This window comes from Mirounga leonina, unplaced genomic scaffold, assembly GCF_011800145.1.
Source record: "Mirounga leonina isolate KUSES-001 unplaced genomic scaffold, KU_Mleo_1.0 Mir_127, whole genome shotgun sequence".
Lineage (NCBI taxonomy): Eukaryota > Metazoa > Chordata > Mammalia > Carnivora > Phocidae > Mirounga > Mirounga leonina.
This window is the reverse complement of record NW_023270316.1, coordinates 60,231,369-60,249,222: the sequence shown is the minus strand read 5'-3', so window position 1 is coordinate 60,249,222 and position 17,854 is coordinate 60,231,369. Positions and strand designations below refer to the sequence as shown.

The window sequence follows — 17,854 nt, the reverse complement described above, 5'->3', positions numbered from 1 at the left end:
CCCAATTGTTCACTGCTAGTATACAGAAATATAATTCATTTTTTATAAATTGACTTTTTATCCTGTTTATTAGTTATAGTAATTATTTTTTTGTAGACTCATTTGGGCTTTCTACATACATGTCCATATTGTTTATGAATAGAGATAGTTTCACTATTTCCTTTCCAATCTATATACCATTTATCTTTTTCTTGTTTTATTGAAACTGTTAGGACTCCCACTACAATGGTGAATAGAAGTGGTCAAAGCAGACATGCTTACCTTATACCCAATCATAGGGGAAAACTGTTCAGTCTTTTACAGTGAAGTATGATGTTAGCTTAGGTTTGTCATAGACACCCTTTTCCAGACTAAGGAAGCTCCCTTCTATTCTAATTTGCTGAGAATTTATATTATGACTGAATTTTGTCAAATGATTTTTCTGCATCTATTGGGATCGTCATGCAGTTTTTCTTTTGTCATGTGTAAATATGGTGAATTATGCAGATTGATTTTCTAATGTTCAACCAACTTTGCATTCCTGAGATAAATCCCACTTGGTTATAATATGTTATCCTTTTTACATATTTGATTTGCTAATATTTTATTAGGAATTTTTTAGTCTATGATCATAAGGGATATTGGCCTGGTTTTCTTTTTAAAATAATTTTGACTTTGGTATTGGGATAATTCTGCCTTCATAAAATTAGTTGGGAAATATTCCTTCCTCATCTAATTTCTGAAAGGATTTGAGTAAGTATCATTATTTGAGTATTATTTCTTTCTTAAAGTATGGCAGAATTCATCAGTGATGCTAACTGGGCCTGGAGGTTTTTTCTTAGGAAATTTTTAACTATCAATTTATTTCTAATTGAACAGTCCCTGGACAAGATGATCACTAAGAAATATCCAACTCGGATATCCCAGAATGCTACAAAAGGACCAAATGCATGAGCTACTGCTTAATTTTGAAATTTACAAATTTTGATAAGTAAGGGGGTTCAAAATATTCATGAAGGCCACAGATTACCCAAAATTATGACAAATACCATAACATGTCTGTTCGTGTCTTAAATTTAATATTTGCAAGAGTTGGTGAGTTAGACAATATGTACATATGCTGGAAAGGTTTCTTTCCTTAATGTGTCTGGTGCCTATAAAACTGGTCTCAAACATCTGGAAAGATTGGGTTTACAAAATAAAGATGGAATAAAAGTGACTCCACAATTAAATAACATGTTCAGCAATTGGGTAATCGGCTCACAATCCTGAATCTCCCTGATGTATTATTGAACAAACTGCCTAGAGCACATTTTCACATCTACTTTCTCAATGTTTTCCATAACAGAAACTCATATGGTCTCTTTTTTTTTCCTGCCTCCTGGGGATAGAAACTTGGCAACTGTACTTGGGGTATTTTAATCAGGTAAGTTTTCCCGGCTCTTCCTGTTAATCACATCGGACAGCCTAGTGCAGCTTTGGCTTGCAATATGAAACAGTGTTACACTCAAGATGAAGTTCATAACCCTTTATTAGGCCTTTCCCCTGTCATCCCTCCACTGAATGTGAGCTTCTTTGGCAAGAAACATACTGAGCCCCAGGGCTAGCAAACACAGACACATCATTTCCTTCACTAATAAAGCAGGCAGTGCTAACTAAGGTCACGGTCATCGTCATTTGGGATACAAACAATCGTGGCTGGGTTTACTCAGCAGGGATGAGGTGGGTAGGGGGAGGTTCTCATAAACCTAGCAGGCTTAACCAGATCTTTAATGCCACAGACTTTTGAGACAGCATCTGGAGTTTAATATCAAACCAGCTGGCTGGGGAATCTGAGTATTTCAGGGTTTGCTCTATCTGCAGAGTGCCTATGGAGAGAATGGACGTTAAAGACAATCAGCTCTCTCCTTTATCTTTGCTCCCTCTCATGGATACCACCTGACCACTCCTTAGCAGTCCTCTTTGTTTAATTTGAAAATCCTAGCAATAAAATATGGAGCGGAACCAAACAGTAACTTATAAATGGACAGTAAGCTAAATTTGAATAGGCAGCTGGGACCCAAGGCAATCGCTAAAAGAGGGGAATGGGTGCCTGAGAACAGAAAGCTCACTGCTGGGATGAGAAACTTGTCTTTTCCTTACGTTATTGTAGTTCTCTGTCTTCTTTCCTGACTCTCTCTTTTTGCCTCACAAAGGGAAATTATGAAGATGGGATATACAAGATTTTTTTAAAAAATAAGTTTCTATCTTTGCATGAGATACCACCTAACAATTCTACCCAAGTCTTCTGGAAGTGTTACACAGTTGCAAGAAGGAGAGGAAAGAGTGGTTGTCAGACAAGGGTTCCAATTCTGGTTCCCCACTTCTACTTCTGTGATGCTAGTCCAGTAACTTCACCTCTTTGAGCCTCGGTCTCCTCATTTGTAAAAATGTAGGTTGTAACAATAACAAGAGGGAATTACTGTAAGGATACAATAACGTATGTAAAATACAGATGATACATAATTTCTCATTAGATAGTAGATATTTTTATTATTACCTGATTATCCCCATTTCTACTTAAACCACTTCAATATATATTTAGCAATGGACCATCAAACAGATGCATGCGGGTGTGCCCAGTACTTACACATCAACAAAGAATTAATAATTTCTAATTCAGAAGCCTTAATAGTACTAACATTTACTGAGCATTTACTATATATCCAGTACTCTTTGGGCATTGATTTACTTGTATTACATCATTTAATTCCAGAAGCATCTCTTTATGGTAGACACCAGAGACTCTTAGCTGCAATATTTAAATAATGTTCACATCCCGGTCATTCAATAATCTCAACACTATAAAGGTGAGAAAATAAAAGCTTTATTTTTTGATCTAGAACAATTTTGCAAAGTACTAACTATAATGTATGGGGGATACTCTCAACCCTTCAAACTCTTCATCTTACAGACCAAGGATGCTGAAAATCTGATTTCTTCAAAACTATACGGCAAATATACTTTTAATTTTCCTTGCATGCCATCAGATGCTGAGATCAGATTACCAGACTGTTCTTAAAGAAATTCTTTCTCAAAAAAGATATGAAGCAAATATAATGAAATATAAACCTTTGTTGATTATTGGGTCGAGTGCAAATAATATTTGCAGTTTTTTATCTGAATTTTTTGTATCTTTAATTTTCTTAACTAAAATAATTGTTTTATTGGCCCATGTACTTTTATTTTCAAAGCAGATATGTTATCAGCCTATATACATTCCAGGTTTCTAAACACTCTTAGCCTCAAATTTTTCTTTCTTTCTTTTTTAATGATGGTAAGGCAAAACATAAAGTGATAATTCAGATTAAATTTCATATAGTAAAAGATGTATGCAATTTTCTCTAAAAGTCTTGACAGTTTCTTCATAATTAAATTCTTCCCCTAATAAATGACACTCTGTAAATCTTAAAATAATGAAAGGTTTAAAAACAAAACCAAAAATTTTAAAAACAAGGAAAAAAAAGAAATTGTAGGATCTCTTCTATCTCTTAAGTATGCTTCACCCTCAAAAAGACCTCTTTATCAAAATGCACATAAACAATCTCACATTACTTGCCTTACCCCTTAACCCAGAGCACAAATATGTGAAATATTTTCTTTATGTCAGTTCTGTATGCAAGGACAGCATACTGAGATAGACATCTTTTCCCATGAAGATCCAAAGGGAAAATTCATAGTATTTTGAAGTTTATTTAGAGCTGGTCAAACAAGATAAGTGCAGGCCATGCACTTTCTATTTCAGCAGAACTTCCAACTGTTAAGCCATGTTGAGGAGTGACAGAGATTAGGACAGGAGTTCAGATAATGATTTAATCAATGGTCAGGGGTTCCGTGTGAAAGAGGGAAGGAATGAGAGGGAGGGAAGTTCTTGCTTTGAACCGCAGGCTGGTTTGTTAGGTTTGTTAGGCTAAGCTAACAAATGCCAGCGTATTAACACCATTTCTCAATCTGGGTTTCTAGGTTTGGGTTAAGATAACTGTTCTTTGTACAGCTCATGTAAGCATTTGGGATAATGAATTCATTGCATTTTCAGTTTACGTTAGCTGGGCAAAATTAAAATGACTTGTACTTATTCCTCATTATTTAAGCTTTCAAAAATGGCTATGAGCTACTTCATTTGTTCACCCACAAAAAGACTGTTATCCCCTCCAAGCTCAGCATCAGGGAATGTCTTTGAGAGAGCTTGTTTGGAGGTTCTAGCAGGGGAGCGCAGCTACTCGTATACCCTTGACCCAAGAACGGTCCTCCTCTATCGGGGAAGGTCGTCCTCTTCGACCGAGCGCGCAGCTTCGGGAGGGACGCACATGGAGCGGTGAGGGAGGAAGGGGACACCCGCCTAGCCAGCCAGATCAGCCGAATCAACCCTGGCGATCAATGGGGTGACAGATGTCGCAGCCAGATCGCCCTCACATCCAGGGAATGTCTTTAATGGGACTGTTTTGATAAAACCTTGGTGCCACATTCCATATCCAAAATGAAGCTCTAAGCCTGGCCAAGGGTGAATTTAGTTGAACCTAAAATGTAAAATGCAGTCAGTGAGGTTCTCCCCTTTCCCACTGTAAGCTTACACTTCTTGGAACGACCACTTTCTTGGGCTCAGAACTGTCACGGCTGCCAAACCGACCATGAACAACCACAGCTCATCAGCCTGTGGTTTTGGTTCCCATACTCCATGTCCATATTAACCCTGAAACTACCTGGATGACTTTTTGGAGACACAGATGCTAAGTTTGTATAGTGTTTCTAACTTAACAAGACATACTTACATACACTGCCTCACTTCCTTCTCTCAGAATTCAAATGAATAGTATCTACTACTCCTCTCTTCAGTACCCGCAGCCTGCTCTTCCCACCTGTGTCTCCAGGAGGCCACCCCCACTGCGGGTCAGGGCACAACTCAACAGTCATCCTTGACTCCTCCTCCTTCTTGACTACCACCCAACCCCGAATGGGGCTGGTTCTACCTCTCGGGGCTACTTTCTGCTAGTTCCAGGTGCTAAGCTCAGGCTACCATCATTCCTGCCTAGACCACTGCAGCAGCCTCTGTGGACCCGGCCTTAGATTCTCCAATAGGTTTTTCACATTATAGCTCTTCCCTGCTCAAACTCTGCTGACACTCCACTACCATTAGACAAAGTCAGACACACATCAGGCCCTTCATCATCTGAACCCTTGCCCTGCATTCCCACCCCTTTCCTTCCTTACCAACCTAAATGCATCCCTGGCATCCTATACTCTGGCTAACCTGAACTCCTTAGAGCTTCCTATACAGGATGAACTTTCCCATATATCCTTGCCTCTGTTATGCTGCTACTCTGACTTATCCTTCAGGGCTCCACTTAGAGGTCATTTCACCCAGGAGAGCAACACCATAGCCAACTACATGCACTCCCCACCGGCGAGGTTATAAACCGGTCCTGTGCATCCCCAGAAAACCAGGAGTTCACTTCTGTTACTTTCTGCTGTCATTGCCCTATTTGCATTTGTCCCCTATAGACTCAAAGCTTACTGAGGGAAAGGATAATGTCTTATTTATAATTAGTTTAACTCTAGTGCTCAACATATGCTTCTTAGTAGACACTCAATAAACACTTCTTGACTCAATGAAGGTATAGGCTTTATGTAATTTTACAATGAGAAATCTGAGGTAGAAAGCAGTCGAGGAACTTAACTGAAGTTACATACTTAGTTCAAAGAAGAGCTGAGACCAAAGCCCAAGCCTCGTGATCCCTGGCCTTGTGGGAGATAGGCCACTGTATTCCACTGGTTAGAACTTCTAAGACTGAACAGTCCAATGCAATAGAGGACTAGCACTGATGAGTGGAAGCAAGTCTGAATGACAGCTTCCCTTCCGACTGGCATAGAACAAGCCTTCCATTCAGTGGGGCAGGTGCCCAGCCTTTCCAGCAGCCATAAGCTTGATTTAAAAGGCCACATACTCTACCTTTTTCCTCTGTCACATGTCGAAGTAACTTCTCAAGATCAGGAAGTTTCAGCAACAAGATGCAATTTGGAAACATGTCATCCACCACAACTTGCTCTAGGGGCTGGAACTTTCCCTGAAAGAAGACTTCAGTCAGAATGCAAGCACTCCAGTCAGCAAACTCATACATTATAAAAAAGAAAAAGATACATCATCTCATAGCTGGATCTTTAAACTAAGTTCAAAGCCACTTGTCTCACCTAAGGAACCTCTCAACTGGGATAGGCTCCAGAACTGACTCTCAGCTCCCTCTAGGAAGCTCTTGAAAGCACTGGGGTTCCAAACAGTGTACCACCCATATCAAAAGTACAGTCACGGGTGCGGGGGGAGTTCTGGAAGAGCGCTAGAAGCCATAGAAGCTTGTGGAGATGGTAGAGATTGCATTGGGCTGGTCCAACCCATTCAGTGTGTGGGAAAGGATATAAAGCTGACGTCACAGAGCAGGAGTCCTGACCATCACTTAGGAATAAGCCCAGATCACACACAGAGCAAACAGCTTCCCTCCCTATCCTTACCCCAGGGCTGAAGGAAGAAATACTACAGCAAGGAGAAAATTACCAAAATGAATCTGCTCCTGCCAGAGCTGTCTGACAATGCTTCCAAATGTAGACCATGATAAAATAAAAGATAGCCAGAGGGATAAGTACAAGGAAGCTGCACACATATTAAATCAGGCTCATCTACAGAGGTGTGTAAGGCCTGGAAACCAATGGGCCAGAATTCAGAACACAGGAATTCAGAACATTCTTCTTCTCAATCAGGTTATTTTTACTTAATTGTGCAGGAGCATGGAGGGGTGAATTCTGTCTAAATGATTAGTTCCCTGACTTGGGGATACGGACTTTATAAAAAATGTATGGTTCTGCCCATGTCCCACTTCTAGCTCACTCTGCTTTTCTGTTTTAGCGACAACTCCACGAAGACAAAGAAACCATCTGATCAGTTTTCTTTCTGCAAATGCAGTTTTATTTGGTTTGAAGGGTGAAATCTCACTCATTCAGTAGCATGTGTGAAAGCTCGTCATACTTTGTTAAGTCAACAAATGGTAAGAAATGCCTCAATTTCAATGCTATCTTTTTCCTTCAGATAGTAAGAATAATCCACAGATTTTCCAAATCTTCTTGTCTTTAGATATCTACCTTAATCTATATTCTATCATGGTCAACAAATATTTTAAATATTTAGCAATTTAAAACAATACTCTAATTATATACAATGGACTGCCACACAGTTATAATAATTTCATAATTAACTAATATTTCATTCTCACTTTCTTTACCATATATACCCAAAAAGGAAATGCAATAAGCAACTTGCTTTGAATATAAAGTTAGTAACAGTTGGGATAGCTAGAAAGAATTTTTCTGAGATTAAAAAAGACTAGGTCAACCTTTCGAAAGTGCATACCAATATTCTTTAACTCAGTAGGAAAAGATCATGTGTAAAATGCAGGGAAGGAAATACCTAAATGTCATGAGTTATTTTATAGGGCACTTCAAGTATTTGAGAAGAAAAAGTAAGATGGTTTACAATTAAAGCCAACCACCACTTCGAGCAGGATTTCTGCTTCATTCTGTATCTGTCGACCTGAACCAGCCCTCAGGACTCCCAGAGGGCCAGGGTGAGGGTTAATTTGCCACAGTCATGGTCTCAGTGGGACACAGGGAAACAACCCACAACATGGGGGGAGGGGCTTTAAATGTGCATCATTACGGGAGCTAAGGCCGGTTGGTGACTTTCTCTCTGTTAATGTATCCTAGAAAACTAATGGAGCCAACTGAAGTATTCAACTGAATACTACCAGATCCTTGCTTCTGGTGGTGACCAGCCCACCTCCGTTCATTAGAGACGAAGACTTACTGGCCTCGCCGCTCATACACCTTAAATACACTGGCTCCATGGTAGCTTCCAGATAATGAGCACCAGGAATGAAGTAAGGAGTAAAACTTCACCAATCCACACTAACAGACAGAGGATATAGGAAAGGAGGGAAATAAAAGAAGCTAAGCTGCATCCGGAGAGAGCATGACTTAAAGTTTGAAGTCTGTTTTATTGCTTTTGGTTTTTACAGCAAATTAAACTGAGGCACCCACTGTATGGAAGTTTTGGAAATTTGGTCTAAGGACTAAATAAGATGAGCCCATAAACATTTAAACTATAAGCAAACAGCGTACGAAAACCCAGATTCTTCTAAGCAGTTTAAATAACACTGATTCCTCAAAATTGTTAATTTGCAGATTTTCAAACGGTGGTTGGTAGATGCCTGGGAGTCTCCAACACCCTTTCAGGGGGTCCAGAGCTTAAAACTATTTTCACAACAATGCTAAGATGCGATCTGCATTTTCACTGTGCTGACATTTGCACGGCCAAGGTGGGGAGAACTGCAGGCTCCTTAGCACCAGTCACGGCCACGGCACCGACCTGTCCTACAGCTACTGTGCTCTTCACCGCCATGCAGGGCAGTTAAAAAAACAAAACAAAAGCCATGTCACTTAAGGATATCCTTCATCAAGAAGTAAAAGCAATTACTGTTAGTTAAACCCTGACCCTGAGTGCAAATCTTTTAAAGATTCCGTGTGTTAAAAGGGATGCTAAAGCCCTTCTGCCGCTACCCAGGTGCAGTGATTACCACAAGGAAAAGTGCCTGCGTCACTGAGTCAAGAGCAGAAATAACTACTTTTTTGTGGGATACCATTTTTAACCGAAAAAAACATTACAGACTAGGGCTGTTCAGACTTGGGTATTTGGCAGAATATAAAAGAAGTGAACCTGTGACTTCAAGGAAAAGACTGAAAGTACTTGCAGCCAATGATACAATTTTAACTTCCAAGCAAAAATTAGAATTGTAGAAAAGTTGTATCGGCTGCTATGAGAGCTTCCCAAAATATAGTTTTCTGATGAGGTCAGTGGTGATATTAACAAAGGAGAGGGAGAGACAGAGAGAGAGAGAGAGAGAAATGAGGTGTGTCAACATTTGGAAGATCTGCAGAAATCAGTGAAACAATATTTTCCAAATGACCAATGCATGATATTACAAAGTCATACACGGGTAAAAAAATCCATTCTCAATGCAAGACAGACCAATGGATTTTCATGTAAACAGAGCACGGGAAATTCATTGACACGGTTTCAGATTCCACACTGCAATGAACTTTTAAGAAATCACTACCCCTTGTTGATTTTTAGAGTAGTATCAAAGAAGAATATCCGCAATTATCTGAAAGAGTTATTATACTATTCCTCCCTTTTCTGACTACAAATCTGTGTGAGGCTGCGTATTCTTCATCTACTTCCACGGAAACAATACATGGAAACAGACTGAATGCAGAACCAGATATGAGAATCTAGATGTCTTCGATTCAGCCAGACATTAACAAGATTTGCCAAAATGGAAAACAGTGCCATGCTCTTCACTGAATTTTGTTGTGTGTTTCATTGAAAACATGTTATTTATGTTAACATGTAATGGGCTCATTATTTTTATTTCAAAATAAATTAACAAAACTATTTTTAAGTTTCTCGGTTTTAATTTCTAATGTAGTAAATATTGATAGATAAAACCCACAGGAACAAAAAGATTTTGGGGATCCTAAACATTTTCAGGATTGTAAAGGTATCTTGAAACCAAAATGTTTTAGAACCTCTGGCTGAAATGATTACTGTTAATGAACTCTGTCTTTATACTGGAAGGGTAAATTTCATCTAACTGGGATTCCTTAAGTCTCAAGTACAGCTTCCCCATGAATGAGCTTTTACTAGGCACACCCCAGTTTACCTATTTAATAGTCTCACAGAAAGAAGAAAATAAGTCTTTCCTTTCTTAAGGCCCGAGGTCAGTTTCAGTTTCTTAACATTTGTATTGTATTTTCAAAACCAATGAGTACTTAGTGATAAAATTTTCATAATTAGGCTTTTTCTCAAACAAGTAAGGCACGTGGCATGGAGGCCTAGGCCATTCTCAGAAGTCACAGGTAAACTAGTCAGAGATGAGTGCTGGTTCTCAGGTCTGTGTCGGTCCTCTAATCCATCCCAGCACATGTTCTAGACCAAATCTACCAACCTGAATCAAATTAAATTACATCTGAATTGTGGGGAATCTACATTTGGGTCATTAAAAGGAGAGAGAGAAGATCAAGCAAAAAGCGATCTATTCTGTTCCCTCACTGTTAAAGTCCCAAACAGGGAAACTCACCTCTTTATCAGCCTTTCTGAGGTAGTGGAGAAGCAGAAATAGAGGGTCCATGGGTGTGGCAAAGTGGAGAAGACCTCCTACAGATTAAAAAGAGAACAAAAGGAATTAAATGTCTTGGAAAGACAACTTATTTCATCTTAATCCCAATGTGGAAACCATTCCTTGAAAAATACATGTGAAATTCCAAATTCAGAAGCTCTTCTTACATAGGCACAAGATTTACATGACGCTTTCGAAAGGCAGAATGTGCTATAGTAAGTGTAGTCACCATCTGTCACCAAACAACATTATTACAATCTTATTGACTGTATTCCCTATGCTGTACTTTTCATTTCTGTGACTTATTTATTTTACAACTGGAAGTCTGTACCTTTCAATCTCCTTTATCTATTTCAGCCACTCCCCAACCCACCTTCCCTCTGGCAATCACCAGTTTGCCCTCTGTATTTAAGAGTCCATTTTTTGGGGTGGGGGGGGTGGGGCACCTGCGTGGCTCAGTCGGTTAGGCATCTGCCTTTGGCTCAGGTCATGATCAGGGGGGCCTGGGATTGAGCCCTATGTTGGGCTCCCTGCTCAGTGGGGAGTCTCTGTGTCCCTATCGCCAACTTGTGCTCTCTCTCAAATAAATAAAAAAAATCTTAAAAAAAATTGAGTGTTGGGCGCCTGGGTGGCTCAGTTGGTTAAGCGACTGCCTTCGGCTCAGGTCAGGATCCTGGAGTCCCAGGATCGAGTCCCGCATCGGGCTCCTTGCTCAGCAGGGAGTCTGCTTCTCCCTCTGACCCTCCCCCCTCTCATGCTCTCTCTATCTCATTCTCTCTCAAATAAATAAATAAAATCTTTAAAAAAAAAAATGAGTGTTTTTTTGTTTGTTTCTTTTGTGTTGTTTGGTTCCTAAATTCCATTTATGAGTGAAATCATATGGTATTTGTTTTTCTGTCTGACTTATTTCATTTAGCATTATACCCTTTAGGTCCATTCACGTTGTCACAAATGGCCAGATCCCATTCTTTTTTTTATGGCTGAATAGTATTCCATTGTGTGTGTGTGTGTGTGTGTGTGTATATACATGCAAGGGAAACAAAAGCAAGGGAAACAAAAGCAAAAGCATAAATGAACCCTATTGGAACTACACCAAAAAAAAAAAGGATTTGCACAGTGAAAGAAACCATCAACCAAATGAAAAAGCAACTATTGAATGGAAAAAGATATTTGCAAATGATATAGCCAATAAAGGGTTAATACCCAAAATACATAAAGAACTTACACAACTCAACACCAGAAAAACAAATAATTTGATTAAAAAATGGGCAGAAGACCTGAATAGACATTTTTCCAGAGAAGACATACAGATGGCCAACAGACCCATGGAAAGATGTTCAACGTCACTCATCATCAGGGAAATGCAAATCAAAACCACAATGAGATATCACCTCACACCTGTCAGGATGGCTAAAATCCAAAATACAAGAAATAACAAGTGTTGACAAGGATGTAGAGAAAAAGGAACACTTGTGCACTATTGGCAGGAATGCAAATTGGTTCAGCCACTGTGGAAAACAGTATGGAGGTTCCTCAAGAAAGTAAAAATAGAAATACCATATGATCCATTAATTCCACTACTGGGTATTTACCCAAAGAAAATGAAAACACTAATTCAAAAAGATATATGCACCCTGATGTTTATTGCAGCATTATTTACAATAGCCAAGGGATGGAAACAATCTGTGTACTGAAGGATGAATGAATAAAGAAGATATGAAGTATTTAGAAATCATTTTTTTTATTATGCTTTGTTAGTCACGGTACAGTACTTCATTAGTTTTTGATGTAGTGTTCCATGATTCATTATTTGCGTGTAACACCCCGTGCTCATTGTAATACGTGCCCTCCTTAATACCCATCACCAGGCTAACCCATCTCGCCATCCCCTCCCCTCTAAAACCCTCAGTTTGTTTCCCGGAGTCCATAAAAATCATTTTTAACAGAGGTCCTCCCACCACCCCCCAAAAAGGCAAGAGATGGGGGAAATATTGACAGAACGTGAACCAGACAAACATCAGGAGAACTGTATGTATAAGTTTATCTATAAAGCTGCAGTAAAATGTAATTTCCTATGCACTTGAGGATGAAGCTATGGGCAAGCAATATTATTCTCTCCAAACATAACTCTTTCTATAATCTGTGGGTTCACAGCTTAGAATTGCCAATGATTCAAAACTCAGAAGGTGGTTCCCCACCTGAGACCCTACCTTATCCAGACCTTACCTTATCCTCCTACTCCCTAAGGAAAAGGCAAGAGGAAAGAAGTCTAACAAGACTGAGCATAAGGAACAGGAAACTCTGTAGTAAGATTAATGGTACATCCAGGCTAAAAGGAAAAAAGGCAAATCAAACAAACTAGCCTATTTATTCCCCACTATTCTTTCCTCTATCACAGCCCCTCCAATCATCCCCGACTCCTTCTTCCATGGAGGTGAACCAGAAGAGATATTTCATCAAATGGAACAATAAACAATTTCTTTATCTTCATACTTATTTTGGTTTCAGGAGACATATGTACTTACTTTTATTCCCTAAAAGAGCAACCTACCTATACAGCCAAGAAATTCTAACCTTAAATTATATATATGATTCCATTTTATAGTAAGTAAAAAAAAATTAAGAAAGTAATTTTGTAGTTGATTATTTTTTTAAAAGTAGAAGAGAAACTTATGAGAACAACCTATCAGAATCTCTAAGCTCATTTTATAGGAGGCATCCATGATAGAAATTAGGAACAGGTTTCTAGGTCTGAAAACAATATCCTGGTGGCTATTCTTAAAAGCAGCTCTTTCTTCAAGGCTAAGTTTAAAAAGAAGACAATGATGAAAAAAGCAGGCACCTTTGCTATGAACGTAAAACCACTTGAATAAATAAGGTCTATTAAAAAGAAAAAAAAAGCAGGTACCAACTCAGACAGTCCAGGAGAGGTGATCAATCACTGCCTCCCAATATTTCCCAGTTTCATCTGGATATTACTGTGTCTACCTAGCTAAACCAGTTGCAAGTGTATTACGTTAGAAGTTAGAACTCTCATATATTGCCAAATGAATAAGCATAGCAGCGACAATAAAAGGGAATACACATACTTTCCACCTGCCAGACTATATACACAGTCTGCCATTGCATTTTGGCAACTGAAAGCCATTTCAAGTATTCTCATGCACATAGGTATATGAAATTTATCACCAGCAATAAACTCTTGTTCTGGAATGTCTTAGAAGAAAAACAAACTGGCCTTTCTACATTGGCACTAAGTGGAGACATACACAGTCAACAGAAAGCAGAGGGCTTACAAAGAAATAGAAAATACTCTCTGGAAACAATGAGAAAATAGGCAGAGGGAATGCAGAATGCCGCAACTATCCCTGACTCCCCCTCACCTCCCCGACTCCTTGAACCATCAGAACATGCAGTATCCTTTTTCCTTCTGAGTCAACACTGCCCCCAAATTAGAGGAACATTAAAAGAACCAGAACTCTGGTGTTGGGTGTGTGTGTTGGGGGGGTTTAGAGGTGGGGGCAGTAGTAATTTATATGACAACACATTAAAAAATCTTTGTTATATTCTATTTTATTTTAGAAGCATATCCATTTGCCAAGAAATAAGATGTTAAACCTTGAAGATCCTCAAAAGTGTCTAACAGAAGAACAAAGAGTCCCCAGTCCACATAATGTATGTTCCCGTGTTAGAAAGATCACCTAATTTCTGACTAAGGGCGCATCTGTGTTTTAGGAGACCAAGTGGAGTTACTAGCTTAAATTTTCCTACTATCTAAGATACGTAGATATTGATTTAAACTTGCTCAAACTATCCTTCCTTTCCCCTTGATTAAACCCTACTCTGATGCCAAGGAAGGCTAAGACACAGACCAGACTCCAAACTGGGCAGACAGGCCTGCACCCCTATGCATGAAGGATGGAAAAGCTAGAGTATGTGTTTAGTTAACGGAAATATATACACTAGTCACTTACCTGATTGGACTGATTGATTTATAAACCAAGAACGGTATTTTTCCTTGAAAATTTTTATTTCAAACAGCTGCTGTAGACACATATTGAACAAGTAAATGGTTCCTTCCCCTGTTAAGACAAATCTGTTTTTTATTTTTAAGTTTTCACACACACACACACACACACATATACACACACACACAAAATCAAAAGACTGTCCAATAGTTCTGAGGAATGTTCCTAATATGGACATAAACATACATAGATATATTCTATACAAACTGACTCCCAGGAAAGTTCACAGCTATTATATACAGATGCTTGTTTTCCAGCTCTATAATCCTCACTGAACTTAAACCAATAAATAAAAGAAAGTGCAAATCATTCATCTTAACTGCTACAAAGCCTCTCATTGAATCCTCCATTAGATCTCAAGGGGAAACCCATTCTTAAACTACCCAAACCTAATGCTTCAATCAGCTGGCATGTGGCTCCCTGTCACCAGAGGGCCCAAGAGAGGGACAGGGCCTGAGGGCCAGCTCTAAGTGAGAAAGGCAAGGGCCCTTCGAGGCATGAAATTTTTTTCTAACCACAGCACTATCAAGGACCCTGAGTTTGAATCTAGTGTACCACATGCTGTGCATGTGCCCTCAGGGAAGTTATGTAAACCTTTCTGTGCCTCTGTTTCCATATCTGTAAAATGGGAGCAATAGGGAACCTACCTCACAGGTTTTTGTAAGGATCAGAAAGGCAGAACACATGTAAAGTTCCTAAAACAGTCCTCGGCTCATAGTAAATGCTCAGCAAATGTTAGCCTTTATTTTTCCACAGTCAATGTGGTAAATGCAAACATTTGCTCCTCTGTTGTTTATGGACATTTAGATAAAACAGAAATTGTACAAGAAGCCTGACTTTTTGTGTACCTTTACTTTCATTAAATGCTTTACAACCTTTACTGCTACCTAAAACTTCTCTTGAAAAAATTTGCTTGCCTCAATTTAGTCTTAACATAAAATTAGAAGTTCCAGATAATATGAATTTTCAATTCAAATTCAATTCCATTTTGAGGAAAAGGAAACTGGAAGAAGCCAGGAATTTTTGCCTTTCTTTTGGCTTCTATTTATGTCTGTCCATTAACAACGGTAACAAGGCTCTACGCATGGACTTTCCCTTGTTTTTACTCTTCAATATTGTACCCACCAGCACAATGCTCTAATCTGCTAAGTATCAAATGTTTACTCAAAACCTTATAGAATTAATAACAACCCTCTAACAGAAATCTTGTGAAATAAATTAACAAAAAAATAATCTCACATAGAGATAAATATCAATATTACTATGTATTTATGGTATATTTTAATATTTTTGCCTAAAATTAGAAAACAAAATGCACTGAATATAAAGTTATAATGAAATTAGTTGTAATAAAATATGTATCTCTGTATAAAATGCTTTTAATATAAAAAAAAATCACCTCTTGACTAGGAACAAATATACTGCCTTTTCAGAAGAAAATAAGGAAAGTACCACTAAATATGAAAACACTCAAAATCTTGGCATGTCAAGTAAAAACTTTGTTTTTTCTTTTTTACTCTGGCTGTTTATTTTACTTTACAACATAAAATGAATATAAGTGGACGCTAATGTTGGATAACTACTCTAAGAAGAGTTGGCTTAAGAAAGCTAAAGAAAATCAGTCTGTTTTCAGAGAGAAGCCAAACACACCACTTTCTGTCTTGCATGCATTTCTGATGAGTGAACAGTTCTACGGATTTAAATTAGAAGAACAAATAAACAATGTTTAGGTCAAGGTTGCTTTTGTCACCCAGTAATGCCATCTTACCTTTAAAAGCTATTAAGGAAGAACAAACGTACAAAGGTAAATAAGTATATACACTTTTTGGCAGCAATGTTTAAAAAACATTAAAGTTACTGTTATCGGAAGAGAAGGGGGGAGGAAAGCTTACCTGAACATGGATTAACCAATTTTACAAACATAAGCCCACTTTTCATCTTCTTTGAAGCATCTTTTAAATATTCTGAAAAGAAACGATAAGTTTGTAAAATTAAAAGACATTTGCTTTGTTGCTCACCTTATTTACTTTATTCTTTTTTTCCTTCTGTTTCTATGATTTTTCTTTGTAAACTCTCTGACTCCAATTTGGTTGTACCCTCTGCATCATACTTAAAAAGGCCTTCTCTTCCTCAAGCCTGTATGAATCACCTATATTTTCTCCAAATAATGTTGTATCTTTATTCTATCTAAAATATAGTTGGATATAAGATATGGAGAGGAGATCCAACTTTTTTTTTCAATGAATTGTCCAGTTGTACCAACGCTATCTTCTGAATAACCCATGATTGAAATAATTCCTTTATGCTAAATGTTTAAACTACATTTATAAGTCTGCCTATGGAAATTCTAATTTGGTCTACTAATCTGTGTCTATATTAGCAATACTACTTCAATATTTTGATTACTATAGCTTTAAAATACATTTTAATATCTATTGAAGTAAGTTCTCTCATTATGTTTCCTCTACAGTATTTTACTGTCAAAGTTTTAATGGTGTAGATGAAAACTCAAAGACCATGACCATTTTATTTATAACATCTTCCATACATTTTGAATGCACATTCATAGAACTCATTTAGAGACTCTCTCTCCAAAAGGAACAAAGGGGCTCTCCTAATCTAGCAGAGCAACTACCAAAGAGCAAATCAGAGAGCTTTGGGGTAAGGAGTGGCACTTTATTGTTTTTATTTTCTGGGTCCCCCCCTCCCTTCACCCCACTTCAGATCTTCATAAACTTAAATACAGCAAGCATGATTAGAAATCGCCTTACTCATAAATGGTTAAAATACAATTTTCTTCTTAAAATAAGAGGAATATTAAATATATAAAAGAAAAAATAAACCCTAATTTTGAGATTTCTACTTGTAACTAAATGGAGTAACAAGAACTTTATTTATCCTCCCACCTAAAACCACCAAACCAACAACTACAAAACATATGAAACAATCATGTTCAAGACCCTGGGCGCTGAGCCATGTGGGACAGTGATCCCTGCAAGATGGGCAACAGTGGAGGTGAACCCTATGAATCCTCTGCTTACTGCCATGAGAGAGTTTCCATCTGCAGTGCAGGATGGAAAGCCCCAGGGGAAGGCTGGCCGACTCCCTGTGTTGAAGACGTGGAGCTGAGGGTTCTAGAGGCACCATGGCTACGGTTCACTGGGTGGCGTACAGGAAAGGAGAGAACTACAAAGAAAGGAAACTTTCTTTGTTGTGCAAAGGATACTGCTTGAGTATCCAACCGAGTACTGATCAGTGCATGCAGACGATGAAGCTACCTGAGGGCCAGGAGGATAGAGGGGAGAGTACCTCACGTTCACGCAGGGCTCGGAACTCCAGACAGACTGGAAAGCCTCTCAATTCAGAGGACTCAAAAGGGGGCCTTGCCTCAGCAGCAGGGAACAAAGAGCCCTAGCCTGAATGTGGTACCAACAAACTAATTTTAAAGAGCAAGACCTAAAAGGATCAAACTGTTTCTGAGTACCCTCACTGTGCCCCAGAATGAAGCTCAAGATTATTTATAGGAATACAAAAATATATTAATCGGCCAAAAAAGGTAAAATTCACAATGTCTGGCATCTAATCGAATAT

General features: G+C 38.5%; 1 protein-coding gene across 3 annotated transcripts in view; it reads right to left on the bottom strand.

Annotated features, from left to right (window-relative positions):
• Positions 1 to 17,854, bottom strand: part of RNASEH2B (ribonuclease H2 subunit B) — a 70,028-nt gene that overhangs the window by 30,862 nt on the left and 21,312 nt on the right. For all 3 annotated transcript variants that reach the window (XM_035003456.1, XM_035003453.1, XM_035003454.1), the window contains 4 exons: positions 16,156 to 16,227; positions 14,210 to 14,317; positions 10,197 to 10,273; positions 5,966 to 6,080 (listed from right to left, as the gene is read on the bottom strand). In XM_035003456.1, coding sequence (XP_034859347.1) covers positions 5,966 to 6,080; positions 10,197 to 10,273; positions 14,210 to 14,317; positions 16,156 to 16,227 — 372 coding nt within the window. The remainder of the gene's footprint in view (positions 1 to 5,965; positions 6,081 to 10,196; positions 10,274 to 14,209; positions 14,318 to 16,155; positions 16,228 to 17,854) is intronic.